At 46.1% G+C, this 25,406-nt stretch overlaps 1 protein-coding gene across 1 annotated transcript in view; it reads left to right on the top strand.

The window, feature by feature from the left end:
* The window catches only part of matn4 (matrilin 4), a 29,535-nt gene extending 5,539 nt beyond the window's left edge, over positions 1 to 23,996 (top strand). The window contains exons 4-12 of the mRNA XM_078236176.1: positions 2,224 to 2,346; positions 5,344 to 5,466; positions 6,923 to 7,045; positions 9,837 to 9,959; positions 10,899 to 11,021; positions 15,219 to 15,632; positions 18,538 to 18,690; positions 21,231 to 21,335; positions 23,935 to 23,996. Coding sequence (XP_078092302.1) covers positions 2,224 to 2,346; positions 5,344 to 5,466; positions 6,923 to 7,045; positions 9,837 to 9,959; positions 10,899 to 11,021; positions 15,219 to 15,632; positions 18,538 to 18,690; positions 21,231 to 21,335; positions 23,935 to 23,996 — 1,349 coding nt within the window. The remainder of the gene's footprint in view (positions 1 to 2,223; positions 2,347 to 5,343; positions 5,467 to 6,922; positions 7,046 to 9,836; positions 9,960 to 10,898; positions 11,022 to 15,218; positions 15,633 to 18,537; positions 18,691 to 21,230; positions 21,336 to 23,934) is intronic.
* Positions 23,997 to 25,406: the final 1,410 nt, after the last annotated feature.

Here is a 25,406-nt window from a genome sequence, read left to right as displayed (position 1 = left end):
GTGGGAGGAAACCGGAGCACCCGGAGGAAACCCACGCAGACACGGGGAGAACGCGCAGACAGTGCACAGTGACCCAAGCCGGAAATCAAACCCAGATCCCTGGCACTGTGAGGCAGCAGTGCTAACCACTATGCCACTGTGCCGCCCTAAATGATGAAAGCCCCTCCCCTGAATGGTTTCGAACCACCAATCTTTCAGTTAACAACCAATGAGCTCAGCAATTGCACCACAGACACTAAGACAGGCATCTGATTGCAGGTATTCCAGTGATCTGCATTTATATAGTGCCTTTTATGAACACCCCCGTGTAGCCTTTGTGGTCAATGAAGTATCTTTGAAGTGTACTCACTCTTGTGATGTAGAAAACACAGCAACCAATTTGTGGAGAGCAAGCAGCAATGTGATAATCAACCGATAAGCTGCTCTCATTGAGGGTCAAATATTGGCCCCCAGGCAACTCACCATTGCTTTGGAATGGTACTGTGGATCTTTCAAATTTGCCCCAACATGCAGATGCGCTTTGGTTTAAAGTCTCATCCAAAGGAGAGCACCTTTAACAGTGCAGCACTTCTTCAATACTGCACTGGAATGCCATGCTCCAATCACCTGCCAACTTTCAACCCCTAAGGTTCACCCATCCATGGAAAGGTGGCTGGGATGAGCTAGAGGCATCCCTTAACCAGCCAAGTATCCACATCCCAGATACTTGATTCTTAATGACAACATTACAGTGGGAACACACTGAGAAATTTAGAAAATGGAAATAGATTGGGAAGCTCACTCAGAAACAGTTTTACAGCACAGAAGGAGGCCCTTCGGCCCATTGTGTCTGAGCCAGCCATCAAGCACCTATCTATTCTAATCACATTTTCCAGCACTTGCTCCATGCCCTTGTATACTATGGCATTTCAATTGCTCAACCAAATGCTTCTTAAATGTTATGAGGGTTCCCGCCTCTACCAGCCTTTCAGGCAGTGAGTTCCAGACCCAACATCTTTTGGGTAAAAAACATTTTTCCTCACATCCCCTCTAAATCTTCTGCCTCTTACCTTCAATATATGCCCCCTGGTTATTGACCCCTCAACTAAGAGGAAAAGTTTATATCTATGTCCCTCATAATTTTGTACATCTTGATCATGTCTCCCCTCAGCCTTCTCTGCTCTAAGGAAAACAACCTCAGCCTAACCATCCTCTCTTCATAACTGATTCACTCCAACTGAGGCATCCTGGTGAATCTCCTCTGTACCCTGTCTAATGCAATCACATCCTTCCTATAGTGTGGCAACCAGAACTGCACACGGTACTCTAGCTATGGCCTAATCAGCGTTTTGTACAGCTCCATCATAACCACCCTGCTCTTATTAGCCTCAGCTAATAAAGACAAGTATCCCATATGCCTTCTTAACTACCTTGTCTACCTGTCCTGCTACCTTCAGAGTCCTATGGACATGCACCTCAAGATCTGTCTGGTCCTCTGTACTTCTTAGTGTCCTTAGTGTCCTACCGTTCATTGTAAATCCCCTTGCCTTGTTAGTCCTCCCAAGTGCATCACCTCACACTTTCCAGAGTTCATTTCCATTTACCAATGTCCTGCCCATCTGATCAACCCGACTATGTCATCCTGTAATCTAAAGCTTTGCTCCTCACTATTTACCACACCACTAATTTTCATGTCATCTGCAAACTTACTGATCATACCTCCTACTTTCGAGATCATTAGTGTGCACTACAAACAACAAGGGACCCAGCACCGACCCTTGTCACACACCATTGGACACAGACTTCCAATCACTAAAGCAACCTTTGACCAACATCCTCTGCCTCCTGCCACTAAGCCAATTTTGGATCCAATTACCCTGGATCCTATGGGTTCTTATCTTCTTGACCAGTCTCCTTTGCGGGACCTTGTCAAAAGCCTTGCTGAAGTCCCTATAGACTACATCAACTGCAAGGATGGTCAGTGAGGTTTTGTAAAATGTCGCATTCCCATTCAGGGAGGTGCTGTTTCAGAGGTTGGGTTGATGGGTTAAGGCCCATTATTTGGACAGATGTTTAATCTACATCTGGCCTTATTGCATCTGGCTCGTCAATGCTGCATGTTGATATCAGGTAGGAAAATATGGCGATTTAAAGAAAATTCACTAAAGAGGGAAAAAAATGAAAAGGACACGTTGCTAAAGACTTGTAGATTCTTCTGATCTGTGAGTGTGTGTTTCTCTATAGCCATCGACCTTTGCTCCCACGGAGACCATGACTGTGAGCAAATATGTATTAGCTCTCCGGGTTCATACAAGTGCAGTTGTCGTGAGGGCTTCAGACTGAATCGGGACAAGAAGACTTGCAGTGGTTAGTATTCCAGCATCGTTCATTATTAATACTGTGCGTAGTTATTTCTTCACCATGGTTTACTTTAGGAAGGACACTGAGTCCTTGGGGAGGACACAGTAAGAAGTTTAACAACACCAGGTTAAAGTCCAACAGGTTTATTTGGTAGCAAAAGCCACACAAGCTTTCGGAGCTCCGAAAGCTTGTGTGGCTTTTGCTACCAAATAAACCTGTTGGACTTTAACCTGGTGTTGTTAAACTTCTTACTGTGTTTACCCCAGTCCAACGCCGGCATCTCCACATCCTTGGGGAGGGTGCAGAGGAGGTTTACTTGAATGTAGTCACGGTTTTCAGTTGCAGAGACAGGAGAAGCTGGGATTGTTCTCCTTTGAGCAGAGACGTTTACAGAGAGACTTAGCGGATGTGTTCAAAGTAGAATGGAATGAAAGATTCCGCTAGGGTAGATCGGGAGAAACTGTTCCCACTGGCAGCTGGCTCGGTAATCAGAGGACACAGATTTAAGATAATCACTAAAAAGAAATCAGGAGGAGGTAAGGAAGTCTTAGTTATTGGGAGGAATGCCTGAATGCGGGATGGAGGGAAGTTTTATTGTCATTTCCAAAAGGGAATTAGATCTCTACTTTAAGAAGCTTTTTAAAAAAAATTATTAATGCCAAAGCAGAATATCGCGGATGCTGGAAATCTGAAATAAAAACAGAAAATGCTGGAGAATCTCAACAAATCAGGCCGCATCTGTGGAGAGAGAAACAGAGTTAATGGTGTTGGTGTCTTCACTGGTGTTGCCTGATTGCCTGACCAGTGACGACACCAACACCATTCACTCTGTTTCTCTCTTCACAGATGCTGCCTGATTTGCTGAGTATTTCCAGCATTTTCTGTTTATATCTTTTTCGTTATGTTGGTTGAGAAGTAAACATTGGGGAGAACTATGTGTTGTTTGAAATAGTGCCATGGGATGTCCCGCACATTGGGGCCTTGGTTTAATGTCTCAGTTGAAAGACAATCACCAAAATCTTGCTGCCGTTCACGCCGGTGGGATCTTACGGCTCTGCCGATGGCACACCCCTGCAGCGGGTTTCTCAGCAGCAAGGGGTGCGTTCAACGGGAAACCTGGTGACAACTTTGGGACCATAAGTTCCCTCTGCCAGTAAGGACGTGCCATCTTCTGCCAACGTGAAACACGCTGTGGAGAGGGAGGTAAGTCCTGCCCGATATCCCTGGTGGTGCAGCACTCCCTCAGTACTGGCACCGGGAGTGACAGCCTGAATCATGTGCTCAATCCCTGGAGTAGGACTTGAACCTGTAGACTTCTGATCCAGGTGAGGGTGCTCCTGACTGGGCCATGTTGTCAAATTAATGTTGACTTGTTTAAAATGAGTGTAATATCAGAGAGATGGATTTGATACGAGTGTATTATATACTTTCCCAATGACAACATTCGCTGTGACATCACAAGAACTGCAACATTTCAATGGAGGTCATCCTGACGTTAGCAACAGAAATAGTCAACAGGCTTAGCCCTGATGTCCATTCCTAAGAATGAAACAAAGTATTTTAATGGTTGATGAATAAAATCCACAAGGATGGTCAGTAAGGTTTTATCAAATGCCACATTTCCAACAAAGACAGGGCCTGAAGTTGGGTTAAGGCCCATTACTGAGGCCACACTTCCATCCTCACCCATCTGGTCTTATTGTTTCTGGTCAGGAAATACTTCATGCTAATACAGGTGGGAGAAAGTAACGATGAATCAGAAGAGGCAATGGCCTAGAGGTAATATTGCTAGATTATTAATCCAGAAAGTCAGCTAATGTTCTGGGGACCCAGGTTCGAATCCTTCCATGGCAGATGGTGGAATTTGAATTCAATAAAAAATATCTGGAGTTATGAATCTACTGATGACCATGAAACCATTGTTGATTGTCATAAAAATCCATCTGGTTCACTAATGTCCTTCAGGGAAGGAAATCTGCCTTCCTTACCTGGTCTGGTTTACATGTGACTCCAGAGCCACAGCAATGTGGTTGACTCTCAACTGCCCTCGGGCATCTAGGGATGGGCAACAAATGCTGTCCAGCCAGTGATGCCCATGTCCCACGAATGAATTTTAAAAATCATAAAAGTTTTGGATTAAGCTGATATTAAAACAATAGTTTGTTTAGGCAATTAACCAAATTCTAAACTTTAATCAGTTGATAATACCTTCTATAAAAGGGACCACACAGGCAGTGAAACTATCAGTATCCATTCTGAAGCAGAGAGACCTCAGGAAGGTGTAAGGCTAGAGGAGGTTAGAAAGAGAGGGAAATGGAAGGATTTGGAAACAAGGAACACCTTATACCCGCAAAGGAGCTGTACCCGAGCTCTACGGTGTTGTTTTCAACACCTCTCCTGTTAAAGAATATCTGTCTTGTCTCACCCCTGTATAAATGTGTAATGTCCTAACTATGTTAGGGGTTGTGGGTTTTAACAAAAAGAAAAGAAGTGGTTTGCACATGTAGATTCAAGCTAACACACAACAGATTTATTCTAGGAGGCCTTGCCTACCCAGAGTACAAACTGGAAGTAAAATAGCAACCGCTGCAACACCCTAATGACATCACCATCAAATCATGTGATCAGCTCTTACAGCAACCATGCAACCATTTAAATATATAACAAAATCCTTTCAAGTTTATCAAATAGAATGAAGTTGCTGTAAGAGGAACCAAAAGAAAGGGATGTTTTCTCTCAGAGTCATAGAGCCACGATGTCACTGAACAAGGCCATTTGATCATCAAGTCCATTCTGGCTCTCTGGCAAGTAATCTAGTCAATCCTATTCCTCCACCCTAACTCCGTAAAGCCCTGCAAGTTTATTTTCTTCAAATGCCTATACAGTTTCCTTTTGAAATCCCTTAAGGAAACCAGTGGGGAGGAAAACTACACACAATAAAACAAAGGTGCCACCTGTCCTTGCCCTCAGCACAAACTCTAACCTATTTCTTTATCCTTCTAGCCATCGATCTTTGTTCCCTGGGAGATGATGGCTGTGAACACATCTGTGTGAGCACCCCTGGATCCTATCACTGTCGGTGTCGATCTGGCTACATCCTCAATCAGGACAAGAAGACATGCTTGGGTTAGTATTCCTCGCTCTATCCCTCACTCATTCCGTTCTCACTCCATTCTCTCTGCCTTGTGAGTTGGAAATTATTCCAAATCAGAGGCCCCAGAGGTGGCACTGACCTTACTGCCCATATGCCAGTCTCCTCCTCAGGTACACAAAGAGATAAACTCTTAGAGTATGGTTATTACAGGTAGGTTGATCAAGTGGATCCACAGGATTCATTCACCTTTATATATTTCCTGTGTTGTGTCATGGAGTGGCCTTATCATCAATCCAACAGATCCTCAATGTCACTCTCACCATTTTTGAGCTCTCAAATTCTTTCAAATCGTTCTAAATTGCACAAATCTTTGCACCCCTCTATTAAAGATGATGTCAGCCTAGGTGGGTAAAACCAGGACCTCAGTTTAGTGTCACATCTGAATAGTGTCACCGCCAAGAGTGAAGCCCTTTGAACATGGTGCCCCGATCTCAGTGCAGCCAGCTTTACTGGCTGGTCAGGACTGACTGTCCCTCAACTGTGACAGCGTGAAACAGGCCCACCTTGTCTTTTGACAAAATGTCAAAGATCTGGAGAGAAAACCATCCTTTTCTCTGGAGAGAAACACATCGTTTTTCTCACCGGAACCAACACTTGTCAGATTCTGGCAGGATCATCTCCATAGTTCTCTCTGAAGTACTTTTTGAAGTAGTGAATGTTGTAATGTAAGAAATGCAGCAGTCAAAACACAACAACCAATTTGTACACAGCAAACTCCAAACAGGGAGACGATGGCCGAGTGGTATTATCGCTAGACTATTAATCCAGAAACTCAGCCAATGTTCTGGGGACTCGGGTTTGAATCCCACATGGCAGATGGTGGAATTCAAATTCAATAGAAATAACATCTGGAATTAAGAATCTACTGACGGTCGTGAAACCATTGATGATTGTCAGGAAAAACCCATCTGGTTCATTAATGTCTTTCAGGGAAAGAAATCTGCCGCCCTTACCTGTGACTTCAGAGCCACAGCAATGTGGTTGACTCTCAACTGCCTTCCAAAGGCAACTTGGGATGGGCAATAAATGCTGGCCAGCCAGCGACACCCATGTTCCACGAATGAATTTTAAAAAAGCAATCTACTAATGATTAGATTATCTATTTTTTTGCGATGTTGATTGAGGGATAAATATTGGTCTGGGCATTATGGAGAACTCTTCTGCTCTTCTTCCATTTATTTCCAGGGATCATTCTCATCCAACTGAAAGGGGCAGGTGGGAGCTCCAGTTTTAGTGTTTCATCTGAAAGCTGGCACTTGCATCTTTGTGGCACTCCTGCAGCACTGCTCTGGGAGTGTCAGCTTTGATTCTGTGCCAAGTCTCCTGGATTAGGGCCTGAACCCACAGCTGTCTCAGATACCACATTGTCTTCTGAACTTTCAACTGAACACCCTTTGTGATCATTCCTGAACATATCTTCCTCCTTAGCCCTCGACCTCTGCGCCCTGGGCAATCACGGCTGTGAGCACATCTGCGTGAGCACTCCTGGGTCATACAAGTGCCGCTGTCGACCTGGGTACGCTCTCAATCAGGACAAGAAGACCTGCACCAGTGAGTATTCGACTATATATTTGTCTGTAATAGGAGTGAATTTAACCGCAATTTGTTCTGATTCTTAAGACAGAAGGGAAGCCCCGTTTGGGTCAAACTTTCCATGGCTGCTACCGATGCTCACTCACAGAGTGGGGTTCTAGCCTCTCCTCTAGAGATGGGTGACTCTTACCAGGACAAACTGTTTGACCCATTACCCTGAGTGAGGAGCTGATGAAGCCAAGATTAATGTGGCAACTAACCTAATATTCTCATCCCTGCCATTTTGATAAACCCTCAGAATAACAAAATTGTTCCATTTCAGAATGAGGCCAACTGTGTGTGAATAAGCAATCCACTGAGTACCATCGCCCCTCTCCACCCTTTCCCTGTGACCCTACACATTCTTCCTTAGCTAACAGTCTAATTCCTTTTTGAATACCTCGATGGAATCTGCCTCCACTATTGTCTCAGATGGAGCATTTCAGAACCTAACCATTCATTGCGTGAAATTATTTTTCCTCATGTCACATTTGCTTCTTTTGCTAATTGCTTTAAACCTGTGCCCTCTCGTTCTCGATCCTTTCAAGAATGCGAACAGTTTCTCCCTATCTAATCTGTCCAGACCCCTCATGATTTTGAATAGCTCTATCAAATCTCCTCTCAGCCTTCTCCTCTCCCAAGGAAAACAGTCGCTATAGCTGCGATTTTCCAGCCACGTTGCACCTGGCCCAGATCGCGCGAATCTGGGAAAATTGCGTGCAGCCTAAAGATGGGCTTTGCGCCAAATGGTTTGCAATCTTCCCGGTCCCTTTCTGCTGACGCAAACCGGAATTCGCCCAGAAAGGGCACGAGGCTGATTAGCATGATATTGACTTGATTTCAATCTCATTACCGAGCTTGGCATGTGATCGTCCCCCCTTCTGGAATGTTACCCCCCCCCCCCCCCCCCCCCCCCCACTAAGTGGGAAGTCACATGGGCGCAAATCACTGCTGGCCCCTTGAAGTATGGTCCAGGTGCCATGAATTGTAAGGGCAAACATTGGAGGTGAGTATCGCTTAGCACTAACCTCCAGGATGCAAGGGGGCATCAGCTACTACCATGGTGTGAGGTGGAGTGGGGTGGGGGGCCTTCAAGGGAGCAGGGGCTTGGGGGGCTTGGCAGCGCTGGAGGTCCGCAGGTTGGGGCCCACCGCTGGGTTGAGACTCGTGTGGCGAGTATTCTCACTGGCTGCTGAGTGAGGGACTGCCCATGATGCCAATTGCAGTGCCCATGATGCCAATTGCAAAGCTCACTAATGTCGCACTGATTACCCTGCTTGAAAGGTTCTGAGGAGTTGCAACTCAGGAATTCCCCCACCAGTCTTCCTTTTCTCTCTTTTATTATAAACTAAACTTTCTCCCGCAGGGACAAAGAAGGATGATTGAAAGCCTGATGGCTGGCGGGTCCAGGGTGGGGTGGGGGAACAGATGGCGTATGTCGGCGCCATGGTGGACAGAAAGGAGTTGTGATGGAGAGTGCAGAGGGATTTGAGGAAGATGCTGGGGAATCAGGTGCTAGAAGAATTAGAATTCCAATCATTATTCTGTAAATTGAGTTTGTGTCTCTCTATGCCCTGTTTGTGAGCACATTTCCCACTCCACCTGACAAAGGGGCAGCGCTCCGAAAGCTAGTGGCATTTGCTACCAAATAAACCTGTTGGACTTTAATCTGGTGTTGTTAGACTTCTTACTGTGTTTACCCCAGTCCAACGCCGGCATCTCCACATCATGGCCGTGGGGTGTCAGGGAGTGGATTGATGCGGACATTCCAAGTGTGACAGACGGGACTGATGCCAGGATGTGACAGATGGGCACTCACCCTTGTAGCTCAAATGAGGTCATTCATTTTCGTGTGGCGTTGGACGGCAGTCCTCATGTCAGGCCATGGGCACTGACTGCCACAGCCATCGCATCGCAGGCCGCATTGGCTTAACTGTTTCTGGGTCATCTACCCACTCGGGGATACAGGATGGCACCTCCTCCTCTGCTTCTAGAAGCCTTCTGAGATCTGCCTCTATGAAGCGTGAAGCTGCCATCCTCCGAGTGTGATTGGCTGTGAATGCAGAGGAAGCATTTAAATGCAGCTCCCCCTTGTTAACAATACACAGCTGTAACCAGTTCAGGTGAGTCACATGCCTGGAGACTCCATACTGGTGTGTTTCACATGGGGGCTCTTTCAGTGAACTAAGTGTGGGATGATTGCGGTCTGATTCATGCCGGACATAACGGTGCGGATTGCACCTGTTTTCCCGCCCGAAACGACTGGTCATTTTTTGGGAAAATTCCATCCAACGTTTCCATAACTGAAGTTTCACATCCCTAGGACCACCAGAAACTCCATTATAATATCCATGTTCACCTCAACAACAAAGGCCTTCATCTGTATAGCACTTCTAACACCATGAAACATCCAGGCACTTCACAGAGGCAATTTCACTACTCCTAATACAGGTGCAAAAGCAGAGTGCAGGTTTCTTCTCACAGTCATTTATTCAGGATCTCAGTCTAGAAAGAGTGTTTCTCTGCAGTTGAACATCTAGTGCTATCTTGTGTAGACTTTGAATGTTCTTTCACCCAATTTCATTTTGTCAGACCATATTGATTCAGTCGTGCAGTATCATTCCAACTCGAATGAGGAATCTGGGAAAAGGAACCGGCCATTTAGCTCTTCTCAATGAGAGCATGGCTGATCCACAATTCCACATCTTTAGTGCTTATTCTAGTCTTGTCGTAGCATTGAAGCTAAAGCGTGTGGGATCTTTCTCTGCAGTGGTGAACTATTGTTCGTTTGGGAACCACAGCTGCCAGCATGAGTGTGTGAGCATTCTCAATGGATACTACTGTTCATGTCAGGATGGATTTGAACTGCAAGATGATGGGAAAACATGCAAAGGTAAACACAAGCGGATGAATAAATCAATAGCAATAATGGTTATAAAAGTCAATTTGAAATATGTAGCACCTCTCTGACTTTGATTCTTTTATACCTGTCCATCTGTTGCTAACTCTGAGCTGTTTCAGTCTGTTAACATTCGGTGGGGGGATCACCACAGGACTGGACGATGTCACCGAGGGGAAGTTCACATTTCAGTGTGAACTGAAATCCCACTTATCTGACGAAGGAGCAGCGAGCGCTCCGAAAGTTAGTGGCTTTTGCTACCAAATAGACCTGTTGGACTTTAACCTGGTGTTGTGAGACTTCTTACTGTGTTCAAATCCCACCCCAGGACTTGAAGACCAAGGAAGGTGTGTTCATATTATGGCCACATAACTTGATTATCAACTCGTAAATCCTTCCATACGCCTATGGGAGATGGTGAGAGTGAGAGAGCCCCCTGGTCGGCCATGTTTGATGCAGGGTGGCCCTCCTCAAGCTATAGCCACTGGTGAAAAACAACCTGGTCCAGGAAAAATTGGCGACAGAAATGGGTGTGAGCGCATGTTCTACCTGCCTCCAGATCCACGGCAAAGCTGTGCCCTCTGAATTGGTCTTACCAGCCTCTTGGATGCTACAGACTGGGGAACTAACACACTGTCTCCAGCAGCGGTTCAGGAAGGAAGCTCACCACCACCTTCTCAAGGGCCACTAGGGATAGACAATAAACGCTGGCCAATGCTAGCGATGCCCACACTCCACAAGTGAAGGAAAGAAAAACTTGGAGCAACTGGGCAGGCAAGGGTCACAGGTAGAAAACCAGTGAAATGTGTCTCGTGAGCCATGTCATGAGTGCTCGTGGGTCAACGGGATGGTGTAAATCCAATTGGACCCCTGACACAGGAGTGGTGCATCAATAATGTCATTTCTTATCGTGACCACTCTCTTGCTTTGCAGCTGTTGACATGTGCAACACGGTGGAACATGGGTGTGAGTTTCAGTGTGTCAGCACCCCTGGATCATATTTCTGCATCTGCCCCCCAGGGAGGCAACTCAATGAGGATGGAAAGACTTGTAACAGTGAGTTATATCCCTATCTGCATGCACTCGTTCTCCAATAGCAACTGCTTTCAATGCATGGACTGCTGGTAATGCACCACTGTGAACACAGACTGATGTAGCACAGCCGGAGGCCATTCTTCCCATCCTATCTCTGCCTGGTTATTATGTATGTATTTTTTCATTAGTGTCACAAGTAGGCTTACATTAACACTGCATTGAAGTTACTGTGAAAGCCACACTCTGGCACCTGTTCGGGTACACTGAGGGGGTATTCAGCATGGCCAATACACCTAACCGGCACATCTTTTGGACTATGCGAGGAAAGAAGCTTCTCCGTGGCTCACCGCTGGCTTTATTGCCAGTTAATTAAAACCTGTGTTCTCTATTCACTGACCCTCCTGCTAATGGACGCACTTCCTCCCTATCTACCCTGTCAAAATTCCTCAGAGATCTAAACATCTCGATTAAATCTCTCCGTAACCTTCCCACTTTCTCCAGGAATGAAAAGAAACAGAAACTGCTGCAAATGTCCATTCAGTAGGAGTGAGGAGAGGAACACAGTTAATGTTTCGGGCCTGTGACCTGTCCTCAGTTTCTCTCTTACTGAAACCCCCGATCACTGCTCACTTCAAATAAATAAAGAAGCACGTGATTGGTAGACTTCTTATTTATAATCACCTGCTCTGGACAAATGCCCTTCAGATTATTCATTGAACACAGATTCTGGTCAATCACCACAAAAGGTTATGTCACTTTTGCTTATGTGCAGATGTGGACAATTGTCACTGGACTACCCGACCATGGGAGGATCCCCGGCAAGACTTAATGGGGGTAAATTCTCATTTCCACCCCAGTGGGCAGTAAAATGGCAGGGCAGATCATCCCCCCATTATAGACCCACCCAATCATCATCCCATTTCTTTCAAATGAATAAAGAACTTGGAATCATAGAATCCCTACAGTGCAGAAGGAGGTCATTTGGCCCATCGAGTCTACATTGACCACAATCCCACCCAGGCCTTATCCCCATAACCCCATGCATTTACCCTAGCTAATCCCCCTGTCACTAAGGGGCAATTTAGCATGGCCAATCCACCTAAACCCGCACATCTTTGGACTGTGGGAGGAAACCGGAGCACCCGGTGGAAACCCACACAGACACGGGGAGAATGTGCAAACTCCGCACAGACAGTGACCCAAGCTGGGAGCTGAACCTGGGCCCCTGGTGCTGTGAGGCAGCAGTGCTGACCACTGTGCCGTCCTTGCATTTACATAACACCTTCCATGATCTCAGCATGTCTTAAAGTGCTTTACAACCAATGAAGTGCCTTTGAACTTGAGTTACTGGTTCAATCGAGGAAATGTGATAGTCAATGCGTGCACAGAAAGATCCCACAGAGAGCAATATGATGATAACCAGATAATCTGTTTTTAGTGATGTCAGTTGAGGGATTAATATTGGCCAGGACAATTGCTCTACTTAGAAATACTGCCCGTGTTTAACCTGAGGAAACAGATGCAGCCTTGATTTGAATGAAATCCAACATCTCTTGTTGGAGACCAGTTCAGAAACTCCAAGGTATATTATGAAGTTAACCTAGATCTCAACTATTTTTGACTTTGGCATTTGTGTGAGCATAAGATGTCTCGCTCTAAGTGTGATTCTATTTGACCCACCAGGAAGCTTTTATTAAAACAAACTTTATTTAACAACACAGTTAAAATATAACAAGAAGAATTAACATAAATTTATCAATTGAAATACTTAAACATGACACGGTATAATTCTTAATGGATAGCTATTTCCATCATTCCAATTTAAAGCAATATCCCCACAGATGTAAACCTCTCTTCAGAATCAATTAACAAAAACACACAGGTTTACATGGGGTGCTAGGCTTCCAGCCTTTTAACCCTTATGGATAGATTTACAGGAAGATATCTATCTTCTGACTCCCATACAGCAGCCTCCAGAGAAAAATCTATCTTCAAACAGCAGAACTAAAGAGAAAGAGACCTATTTCTGGCAGGTCCCAGACTCCAATCTCGAGAGAAAGAGACGGGGAACTATTGCTCTGTAAAGATTCAAAACAGCAACTAGCTGCTTGTTTCTCTCTGTAAGCCTAGCTCTGCCCAATCACATGATTCTCCTGTCAATCAACCTAATCAAACCCTGCTCTGAAAACCCCAGGGAAAACACTAAAATAACAAAACTGCATTAACCCAGAATAAAACAAACATTCCAACAATTAAAATCAATTATGCTTCTGCAGTAACAACATATGAACTTTGGTTATTGACAAAGCAGCACCAGGTAAATAGGATTGACTTCGAAAAAACATCCTGCAGAAGAAACATGACACAAATACATTTCTTAAAGGCACAGCACTGTCACACTCTTACAAAAATAAAAATAAGAGATCTTTCTTTAAGACAGAGATAAGGAGAATCTTTTCCTCCAAAAGGGTCTATGGTGTGTGAAATTCTCTTCCCCAGAAAGTAGAGGAGACTAGGGGTTGAATTTTCCCAAAATTGTCCGGAGTGTTGGATCAGACAAGAAAAGCTGTGTGAAACTCGCCAGTTTCACACGCACATTTTCCTGCCTGATTTAACGACACTCTGTGCAATTTCAGAATGCTGGCGATGATCAAACAGCCAGCTGGAGGGGCGGGGCCTAAACACACCAACACTACCAGGAATCTGAGATCGGGAAGTGGGGAGTGGGTGGGCACTATTAAAGGGTAGCCCAATCTCAAAGGTAAATTAAAGGCCACATCCCCCCAACCCACGGACATTGCCAGCCCCCCACGGAGATGGATCCCTCCCCCACATATATAGGAACCCCTCCCACAGAGGTCAGGACCCCCGCAGTGGATAAGGGGAACACCCTCCAACCCACATACACAAAAGGTCAACCCATCCATCACCATGCAAGCATCAAGGTGACCTAACCCAGCCAACACCCTCCCCACCAGCCCCCCCCCCCCCCTTTGCCGCCACACCCCAGCAGCATCAGGGCATTCCTCTCTTCCCCACATCTCTGGCATGATCTTATTGAATGGTGGAACAGGCTCAAAGGGGCCTACACCTGCTGCTATATTCCTAAACACTCCATCAGTACTGCACTGGGGTGTCAGAACAAACAAAAAAACAAAGAACAAAGAAAATTACAGCACAGGAACGGGCCCTTCGGCCCTCTAAGCCTGCACCAACCATGCTGCCTGACTGAACTAAAACCCCCTACCCTTCTGGGGACCATATCCCTCTATTCCCATCTCATTCATGTACTTGTCAAGATGCCCCTTAAAAGTCACTACCGTATCCGCTTCCACTACCTCCCCCGGCAACGAGTTCCAGGCACCCACCACTCTCTGTGTAAAAAATCTGCCTCGTACATCTCTTTTAAATCTTGCCCCTCGCACCTTAGACCTATGCCCTCTAGTAATTAACTCTTCCACCCTGGGGAAAAGCTTCTGACTATCCACTCTGTCCATACCTCTCATAATCTTGTAGACTTCTATCAGGTCTCCCCTCAACCTCCGTCGCTCCAGTGAGAACAAACCAACCTCTCCAACCTCTCCTTATAGCCAAGTTTCTCCAACCTCTCCTCCATACCAGGCAACATCCTGGTATATCTTTTCTGTACCCTCTCCAAAGCCTCCACATCCTTTTGGTAGTGTGGCGACCAGAATTGAACACTATATTCCAAGTGCGGCCTAACTAAGGTTCTATAAAGCTGCAACATGACTTGCCAATTTTTAAACTCAATACCCCGGCCGATGAAGGCAAGCATGCCTTCAGCATTGAGCTTGTGCTCAGGTCTCCTCAGTGAGACTTAAACCCTCAAACCAATGGCAGTGGGGAGAGAGTCACACACTGAACCACAGTGTGGTGTAGGGTGATAGGATCCATGATGGACAGCTGATCCCCTTTGACATTTCATTCTAGCAGTGAAGATAAAGGTTTACTCCTTCCTTTCTGACCACACCATGTTCCAGGGGGGTTTGTTGGTGAAGGATAAGGAGCAGAAGCTGTATTTTCCTCCACTTAATCTACAATGTCCATACATTTGCCCATAGGAGATCTAATAACTCAGCACCAGGCAGGCCCTCTGACTACACTAAGTGTTGCCATTGAGTCTTCTGGCTGATTCCTTCCCTTCCCACCCCCACCACTTCTTAATTTTAATACAATTGCTTGTTTTTTTTGTAATAGGATGCAGCAAGGCAAACATTGACCTGGTCTTCGTGATTGATGGGTCTAAAAGTGTACGGCCTGAGAACTTTGAGCTGGTGAAGAAGTTTGTGAACAACATTGTGGACGCTTTGGACATCTCCACGCAGGGCACCCGCGTGGGCTTGGTGCAATATTCCAGCCGCGTCCGCACGGAGTTTCCACTGGGCGAGCACACGACGGCCGCAGCTCTGAAGAAGGCCGTGAATGATGTGGTGTATATGGAGAAAGGCACCATGACTGGACTCGCTCTCAAACACATGGTGGAGAACAGCTTCACTACAGCAGGAGGAGCCAGGCCTGAGTCAGAAAACCTGCCCAGGGTGTGTGTCGTATTCACTGACGGCCGTTCTCAAGATAGCATCTCCGAGTGGGCCAAAAAAGCCAAAGATGCTGGTGAGATATCTCGGTGTTTTGTGTGTGCATCCATCTCGAAAAGTTAGATGTTGCTATTCATTGTTTGTGTCAAGTTTTTTTTCTAATTACCCTCCCCTTGGGGCTGTCAGTCATACCAAGTCCAGTTCACCCATCACCCGCAGACCTACATCGACTCCCAGTCCAGGATAAAGTCATGGGGTCTTTTACACCCATCTGAGAATGGAGACAGGAACTTGGCTCAATGTCCTGCCCGAAACACAGCACCTCTAGCAGTGCAGCGCTCCCTCAGAACTGCACTGAGAGTGTCAGCCACAATTTTAGCACTCAAATCTCGAGAATGAGGCTCAAATCTACAAGCATCTGATTCAAAGACCAGAGTGTGGACATGAATCGCCGAGAGGTTTCAGACTGTCCCCACTTTCTCAATCAGGGAAGATCAATGTTTCCCTTCAAAAGGGAGCTGCCAACAACTGCAGCCGTCTGACTCTAAGACCGGAAGTTTACCGCCCTGCCCGCCACGTGAATCAGAGCGGGCGAGGGGCGGACAGTAGGAAGGTCCATTGACCTCGGGTGGGATTTTACGGTTTCGGGACGAGTGAGGCCATAAAATCCCACCCTAAGTCACTGACTGGAGCTCTAAGTCACTTTAATTTCAAAGTGGCCCTTCATTTTTTTTATATAAGCTTTGGCCTGATTGAATCCTCTCCTCTTCACCACATCAATCACAGGAGCGTAAAGGGGATCAGGGGTTACGGGAAGAATGCAGGAGAATGGAGATGAGAATCATATCAGCCATGATTGAATGGTGGAGCAGACTCGATGGGCTGAATGGCCTAATTCTACTCCTATATCTTATGGTCTTTTTGGATTCCAATTCCCTGGTGCACTGTCAGAGTCTTCCTCTGTGAAATAAGTTTGGCAGTTCCATTGTGGTTACAAGGATCTCAGAATAAAGCAAACTATCCCTAATTTGGCACCAAAGGGTTAAAAGTTGAACTTCCCGCCGGATGCTCGTATCATGGGATTTAGCATCACCCAGGGACAGATTGATTATATGGGAAAAGAGGAGAGATTTCAAAGGTACCATGGGAATAGTTCCATCATCAGTGCCACATTTCAGTGAATGAGCCAGTCCAGTTCCAGCACAACTGGTCATTGATGGGTGAAGAATTTAGCACTTTAGGATCTGGCATTTCTGGTGTGGGCCAAGAGTTGGAATTTTTAACTCCTGAATTTCTAAGCCTGTTAACATAGTGAGGCAGGAGGCTGGTGTGACGCTTGACAGTGTGACACACCATACGGGGAAGCAATATTATCGGTAAACTATTAATCCAGAAACTCAGCTAATGTTCTGGGGACCCAGGGACCACAGCAGATGGCGGAATTTGAATTCAATAAAAAATACCTGGAATTAAGAATCTACTGATGACCATGAAATCAATGTCAATTGTTGGAAAAACCCATCTGGTTCACTAATGTCCTTTACGGAAGGAAATCTGCCATCCCTACCTGGTCTGGCCTACATGTGACTCCAGAGCCACAGCAATGTAGTTGACTCTTAATTGCCCTCAGACAACTAGGGATGGGCAATAAATGTTGGCCAGAGATGCCCATGTCCCACGATTAAATAAAAAACAAACCAATAAATCCTCAGCAGGTCAGGCAGAATCTGTGGAGACTCCACAGAGAGTTAATGGCTAGGATTCTCCAACCTTGCTCGTGGCTGGGATTCTCCAGTCCCGCTGCTGTGAGTGGAGCTGAGTACCAGATTCTCCGTTCTCGCGGGTAGCAGTGGCAGGGTATACGAGATCAAAGAATCCTGGCCAACATTTCTCTCTCTGCACAGATGCTGCCAGACTTGTTGAGGGTTTCTAGCATTTTCTCTTATTTCAGATTTCCAGCCTCCACGGTGTTTTGCTTCTTGAGACAGAAGGCTTGTTCCTGAACGTCTGTCACAGAGTTCGACACAGAACAGGCTTGTCCTTCTGAACTGGGGCCAGGTTGTAGAATCATAGAATATATATTTTAGAATATGCTGCATCATATCATGATACAGCACAGAAAAAGGCCATTCAGCCCATCATGGCCTCTTCAGCTAGCCCTCTGAAAGAGCTATTCAACTGCTCCCTCTCCCCTGCTCTTTACATGTTTCCATCGACAAATTCCTTTCCAACAAGAGATCCAGCTCCTTTTTGAAAGTTACAGCTGAATCCGCTTCCACCATCCTTCCAGACAGCACATTCCGGACCATAGCAACTCATCCTGGGTTTTTGGACCCTAAAGGAATTGAGTGATTGGAGATATGCAGGAAGGTGGGGCTGAGGTAGAAAATCACTCATGGGGAACAGGCTAGAGGGGCCGAATGGCCTATTCCTGCCCCAATGATTTATGTCCTTGCATTCTGGGGCACAGTAATGGAGAGATGGAGGCATCTTGGCAGCTATTGGAGTGTTTATGTTTGTAACTGAACCAGAGATTCACACCCGCACATACACATGTAACACACGCACAAAGAACTACATCTGCATATGTGCGGACGTGTACATGCACACAATTACACACAAACACATTCACCTGGAGAAAACAAAGAAACACATACACACAGGCACACACGTGCACATCAGAGATGTACATGCAGACATGGACACATACAGGCACCTAGGTCTATGCACAGAAGTGCATACACACTGATACACAAGCATACATCCAAAAAGAAACATGCACACATATACGCATGCCTACACTTGTACACACAGAGGTTCAGAAACATGCACAAAGAGACATGCACACACACACACATGCACACACACACAGATACACACACACACACACACACAGATACACGTGTCACTAATGGATGTTTGGTGCCTCAACCTCTGTGTTTAGTGAGTGACTAATTCCCCATTAATGCTGATCCTGACAGGTATCACAATGTATGCTGTTGGTGTCGGGAAGGCAGTGGAGGACGAGCTGAGAGAAATTGCCTCGGAGCCGGTGGATCAACATTTCTTCTATGCCTCAGACTTCAGCGCCATTGATCAAATTGCTGAAAATCTAAAATTAAACATATGTGAGGGTAAGTGATTCAGCAACAAAACCATATGTGGTGTGTCTGGATTTCCAGAAGACATTTGACAAGGTGCCGCACCAAAGACTGCTGCATAAGATAAAGGTGCACAGTGTTACGGGTAATGTATTAGCATGGATAGAGGATTGGTTAACTAACAGAAAGCAAAGAGTGGTGGTAAATGGGTGTTTTTCTGGTTGGTGATCAGTGACTAGTGGTGTGTCTTAGGGGCCAATGTTGGAACCGTAATTGTTTATAATTTACATAGATGATTTGGAGTTGGGGACCAAGTGTTGTGTGTCAAAGCTCGCAGATGACACTAAGGTGAGTGGCAGAGCAAAGTGTGCAGAAGACACTGAAAGTCTGCAAAGGGATATAGATAGTCTAACTGAGTGGGCGAGGGTCGGGCAGATGGAGTACAATGTTGGTAAATGTGAGGTCATCCATTTTGGTAGGAATAACAGCAAAATGGACTATTACTAAAACGGTAAAAAATTGCAGCATGCTGCTGTGCAGAGGGACCTGGGCGTTCTTGTGCATGAATCACAAGAAGCTGGTTTGCAGGTGCAGCAGGTAATTAAGAAGGCAAATGGAATTTTGTCCTTCATTGCTAGAGGGATGGAGTTTAAAAACAGGGAGGTTATGTTGCAGCTGTATAAGGTGCTGGTGAGGCCACACCTGGAGTACTGTGTACAGTTTTGGTCTCCTTACTTGAGAAAGAATATACTGGCACTGGAGGGGGGTGCAGAGGAGATTCGCTAGGTTGATTCCAGAGTTAAGAGGATTGGCTTATGAGGAGAGACTGAGTAGACTGGGACTATACTCATTGGAATTCAGAAGAATGAGGGATCTTATAGAAACATATAAGATTATGAAGGGAATAGATAAGTTAGAAGCAGTGAAGCTGTTTCCACTGGCAGGTAAAACTAGAACTAGGGGGAATGGCCTCAAAATAAGGGGGAGCAGATTTAGGACTGAGTTGAGGAGGAACTTCTTCACCCAAAGGGTTGTGAATCTGTGGAATTTTCTGCCCAGTGAAGCAGTTGAGGCTACCTCGTTGAATGTTTTTAAGGCAAAGATAGATAAATCTTTGAACAGTAAGTGGAGCTGAGTCCACGAAAGGATCAGCCATGACCTTATTGAATGACGGAGATGGCCTACTCCTGCTCCTAGTTCTTATGTTCTTATGTTCTAAAGCTTTCGATCTTTGTGATAACCTGGCTTGATGAACCAGTTAGCCATTTCCTAACAATCCCTTACTTTCCATCTTTGTGTTTATCAGGATTCTGGGATAACATGTTAGGAAGGAAAACACTTGAATATTCTATTGTTTTTCTTTTTTTTTGTTAATTACTGGATTTTAACTATTGCTAAACGACCAGCCATTGGCTCTCTCTGTCTCCTTCCCTTCCTCTTTATTCCCTTTCACATCCCCATCGCTTCATTTTCTCCCACGCTCTCCCATTCTGAACACACAAACCATGACTAGCAACCTTCCTCCAGCTGCTTCTGCTCCTCCATCCTAACTTTGTCGCAGCTACAGCGGGGGATGGGATTCACATCATGCCTCCAGCAAAGTTACGGTGAACAAAGCTGCAATTGCTCTGGAGAAATTCCTGGCTGGAATCAGAGAATCCCTGCAGTGCAGAAAGAGGCCATTCTGCTCATCGAGCCTGCACCGACAACAATCCCACCCAGGCCCTATCCCTGTAACCCCGTATTTACCCAGTTAATCCCTCTGACACTAAAGGGCAATTTATCATGGCCAATCCACCTAACCCGAGTCGCCACACTCTGGCGCCTGTTCGGGTTACACTGAGGGAGAATTTAGCACGGCCAATCCACCTAACCAGCACGTCTTTTGGACTGTGGGAGGAAACCGGAGCACCCAGAGGAAACCCACACAGACACGGGGAGAACGTGCAAACTCCGTACAGTCACCCAAGGTCGTGAATCAAACCCGGTCCCTGGCGCTGTGAGGCAGCTGTGCTAACCACTGTGCCACTGGATGGGGAACTCTGTCAATAATGAGGAAGAATTAGATCACCAAACAATGTGAGCAGAGGCCATTCGGCCTATTGTGTCTGTGTCAACTCTCCACTTCTGTCCTGCAATTTTATCCTGTTTAAGTGTATATCTGAACTGAGCTCACCTCTTGGAACTTCCTCAATTGATCATCCCCAGACTCAGCCCCAAGAAACTGATAAAGTTTACCAATTCGATCTCAATACAGGAACAACAGACTTACAACTCTCCCCGTCTTCACTCGCTTCTGTTAACACCTTCTGAAGGGAATGTTAAAGTGAGTCACCAGCTGCCCGCTGTGCTGGATATAAAAGATCCCATTGGAGAAATTCCCAGCATTGTGACAGCAACAGAAAAATAGATCATCCAGCCAGGAATATACTGTGGGATCTTGCTGTGCACAAATTCACAACCACATTGCCAATGTCATCACTCCAAAACGAACTTCATTGGCGGCGATGCGCTCTGGGCCCACCTGATGTTGCGAAAGGTGCTATATAAATGCAACTGTTTGTTTCTTTCAGAGGAAGTGACTGGGCAGGAAACGGTTAAAGATCCATGCGCCTGTGAAACTCTTGTAGCATTCCAACAGGACACACTCTCGCTGTTAGAAGGATTCTCCCAAAAACATATCCTTTATCCGTGGAGTGAGTGCAGAAGGTGTTGTTGTTTGATTCCTGCTATTGCAGCCACGTCTGGGCTGTAAGATACCTGGGCAATCAGCAAGGCTGTAAAGTTAAGATGTTTAGCAGCGATACAGATCACTTGCACTCAGGTGGAACATGTGCTGTTTAATGTTCTAGAATTGCAATTCCTGTAGGGCAGGATGCAACCAAGCTGCAGGAGAAGAAATTGACTAATTCAAAACGAGTTGATTAGATATTGGCACATAGATGTTCTAAATGCCTGGAGGTGTGAAAGCAGCAATGGGTTCCATAGACAGGAGTTGAATCTTGCAGAAAAGAGAGGCTGTTGTTGAAGCTTTTCATCTTTCACTTTTCAGGACAAATACAAGAATGCCAAATTTCAAATGATCACAACAGGTTATACTACAAGAGAAAAGGGTGCTGATTGGTTGGCAAGTCAATTCTGATTGGTCAAGTGTTGCCATGAAGAAAGTAACAGAGAGCTATAGGCTCCTGAAGCTCCTGGATAATTCAAAGAAGGTGAAAACTTGGACATATTCCTTTTGTTTGCGGAGAATGGGATCCTGTGTTTGAATGTATGGTGCTTCCAACAAGCATAAATGAACCACGTTACAAACTTGATTGATTATCTTAAATTGGTTGTTAGTGTAGCTATTCACACACTCAGTATTGTTCAGTAAGTGCTGCCCAGTCACAGAGTCACATCTAACAGTAGAGGTTTGGAGCTCCCCAGGTATGCAGGAATTAGGGTACGAGATGGAGTGAGGAGTCTTGATTTCAATGCAGTGAAAATACAGGGAAGAAAAACTCAAATCTGAACTAAAGTTCCAAGGTACCGTGACAATATCAATACCATGTAAAGGTCTAACAAGGTTGCAGTTTGGAGGTTAATCAATTAGCAAACAATGATCAGAAGCTGGAATTGTAGGCTGCCTGGTCACAGTTTAATACAGGGTGAGGTAGCAGAGTGGCCTCTCCGACATAACGTGGCAAACCAGTCAGTTGACAAGAACACTACCTTCTCATGGGCAATGAATGCTGGCTTTCCAGTGACTTCCATGTCCCATGAATGAATAATAAAAAGAAAATCAGCTTTCACACCTAGCTGCACGTGAAGTTTGAAGAAAATGAACAGCATCTGGTAAGTCCCTGAAATTAAAACAAAGTTAAGTAGTAAGTCGGCAAGCATTCAGTAACAAAGAGATGAGAGACTCAACGTTTGAGGTAAAGATCTCTTGTCAAATGCAAACTTCCTTCAGAAAGGTTAGCCTAACACAGTGCCAACAACCCATTGGGGAATTTTATGTCCAGAAAGGATTCAGAGGTGCAAGAAATGAAGTGAAAACTGATTCATCATCAGAATGATTACAAGAATTGAGAGGAGGCAAATTTCAAGAAGGACTGGATGGGCCAGGGCTCTTGCAATAAGGGCGGCACGGTGGCACAGTGGGCGGCACGGTGGCACAGTGGGCGGCACGGTGGCACAGTGGGCGGCACAGTGGGTGGCACGGTGGCACAGTGGGTGGCACGGTGGCACAGTGGGTGGCATGGTGGCACAGTGGGCGGCACAGTGGCACAGTGGGTGGCACAGTGGGCAGCACGGTGGCACAGTGGGCGGCACGGTGGCACAGTGGGCAGCATGGTGGCACAGTGGGCAGCGCGGTGGCACAGTGGGTGGCATGGTGGCACAGTGGGTGGCATGGTGGCACAGTGGGCGGCACAGTGGGTGGCACGGTGGCACAGTGGGTGGCATGGTGGCACAGTGGGCGGCACAGTGGGTGGCACAGTGGGCGGCACGGTGGCACAGTGGGCGGCACGGTGGCACAGTGGGCAGCACGGTGGCACAGTGGGTGGCATGGTGGCACAGTGGTCAGCACGGTGGCACAGTGGTCAGCACGGTGGCACAGTGGTGAGCACTGCTGCCTCACAGCATTAGGGACCTGGGTTCGATTCCTGGCCTCGGGTCACTGTCTGTGTGGAGTCTGCACGTTCTCCCCGTGTCTGCGTGGGTTTCCTCCGGGTGCTCCAGCTTCCTCCCACAGTCTGAAAGACGTGCTGGTTAGGTGCATTGGCCATGCTAAATCCTCCCTCAGTGTTACCCGAATAGGCGCCAGAGTGTGGCGACTAGGGGATTTTCACAGTAACTTCATTGCAGTGTTAATGTAAGCCTACTTGTGACATTAATAAATAAACTAAAAAACACAGAGTGGTTGATGCGAATTGCTCTATATTTTGTTATTCATTCAAGGGATGTGGACTTTGCTGGCTAGACCAGCATTTATTGTCCATTCCTAATTGCCCTCGAGAAGGTGGTAGTGAGCTGCCTCTTGAATCGCTGCCATCCCTGCATTTCAGGGGAGGCTAGAAACACATGTTAGGGAGAAAAGAGCAGAGAGGAATGTTGACAGGGGTAGATGTAGGAAGGAGGAGGCTTGCATTAAGCATTAGTAGCAGCGTGGAACAGGCGGGCCGAATGGCCTGATTCTGTGCTGTACATTCGATGTATTTCCAGTTTGGCCACAGTTGCACGGCAGAATTCCTCCCCAAGCCAGAATCTCGAATCTTCCTTGACCTTGAACACTGGCCCAGATGACGGGGAAGCTGGAAGATTTGGAAAACAGGTTGCCAAAATCAGTGAAATAAAATGTGAGCAGAGAAATCACCACCATCAGCACACTGCCAGAGGTGTTCCTCCATCGCTAAAGTTATTTTAGCTTTTTGTATTATTGCCTCATTTTCTGGGTGTTTTTTTATAAAAAGAAAATATTCATTTAGGATGCGTTTTTCCACTGCTTTGAACAGTAAAGGACCAGTTTTACAAGATCATTTTACAAGATGTATATCTTTCCACTTTTTGTATTACATTCGTACATGCAAGAAGCACTCCCAATATTTTGTGTAAAAACATAGCCGTGTAAAACTGCACATTATTCAGAAGGAATGATGGAAGTATGTTGAGTCAGTGCGAGCGACAGTGAACCATTGATGGAAAGCAACACAAAGGTCGGTGGGTGGCCACTAGCTCGTGTTAAAGAGAGCACTGCTAAAGTGAAATAAAAACCAAAAGTGCACAACAGACCCCATCAGTTTCCCAGAGGAAACAACTGATTGCAAATAAATCGAAATGAGAGGCAGATAAAGACTGGATGGTCTATTAACTCCACCCCAAATCACAATGCTGGTGCATCAAGTCCAGACAATTCACACACATGCACCCCCCCCCACCCCCACCACCACCCATCCCTCCCCACCACCCTCGCAGCCATGTCATCTCCTGCAAGAGACAAAAGTGAACAGAGAGAAACCCCCCCCCCCAGGCCTGCAAGGGGAAGCAATGCTGTGAAAATCCCTTTCCAACCCACCTGAGGCAATGAAAAACCAGTCAGTGAGATGACATAGATCCAGCAGTATCCATATACTTAAACAGGATAAATTTGCAGGACAAAAGTGGAGAGTTGACACAGACACAATGGGCCGAATGGCCACTGCCCATATTGTTTGATTCAGTGTTCTAATTCTTCCCCATTATTGATGGAGTTCCCCATCCAGTGGCACAGTGGTTAGCACTGCTATCTCACAGCACCAGGGACCCGGGTTCGATTCCCAGCTTGGGTGACTGATTGTGTGGAGTTCGCATGTTCTCCCCGTGTCTGCGTGGGTTTCCTCCGGGTGCTCCAGTTTCCTCCCACACTCCAAAGATGTGCGGGTTAGGTGGATTGGCCATGCTAAATTGCCCCTTAGTGTCAGGGGGATTAGCAGGGTAAATACATGGGGTTAGGGCCTAGGTTGGATTGTTGTCAGTGCATTCTCAATGGGCTGAAGGGCCTCATTCTGCACTGTAGAGATTCTCTTCTATTCTAATGCCTACACGATGCAATCTTTGCCCCAGGCAGGAACCGGTTCAGCTCCCTATTGAAGGTTAATTCAACATCAGCAACCTGCATTTAAATAGTGCTTTAAATGTAGCAAAAGTTCAATGTGATAAGGGTATAGGAAATAGGAACAGGAGATGTACATTTAAACCTGCTCTGATATTCAACAAAATCATGGCTA

This window comes from Mustelus asterias, chromosome 20 (assembly GCF_964213995.1).
Source record: "Mustelus asterias chromosome 20, sMusAst1.hap1.1, whole genome shotgun sequence".
Taxonomy (NCBI): Eukaryota; Metazoa; Chordata; class Chondrichthyes; order Carcharhiniformes; family Triakidae; genus Mustelus; species Mustelus asterias.
Note: the sequence above shows the minus strand (reverse complement) of the source record. Positions and strands in the feature narration are given on the sequence as shown.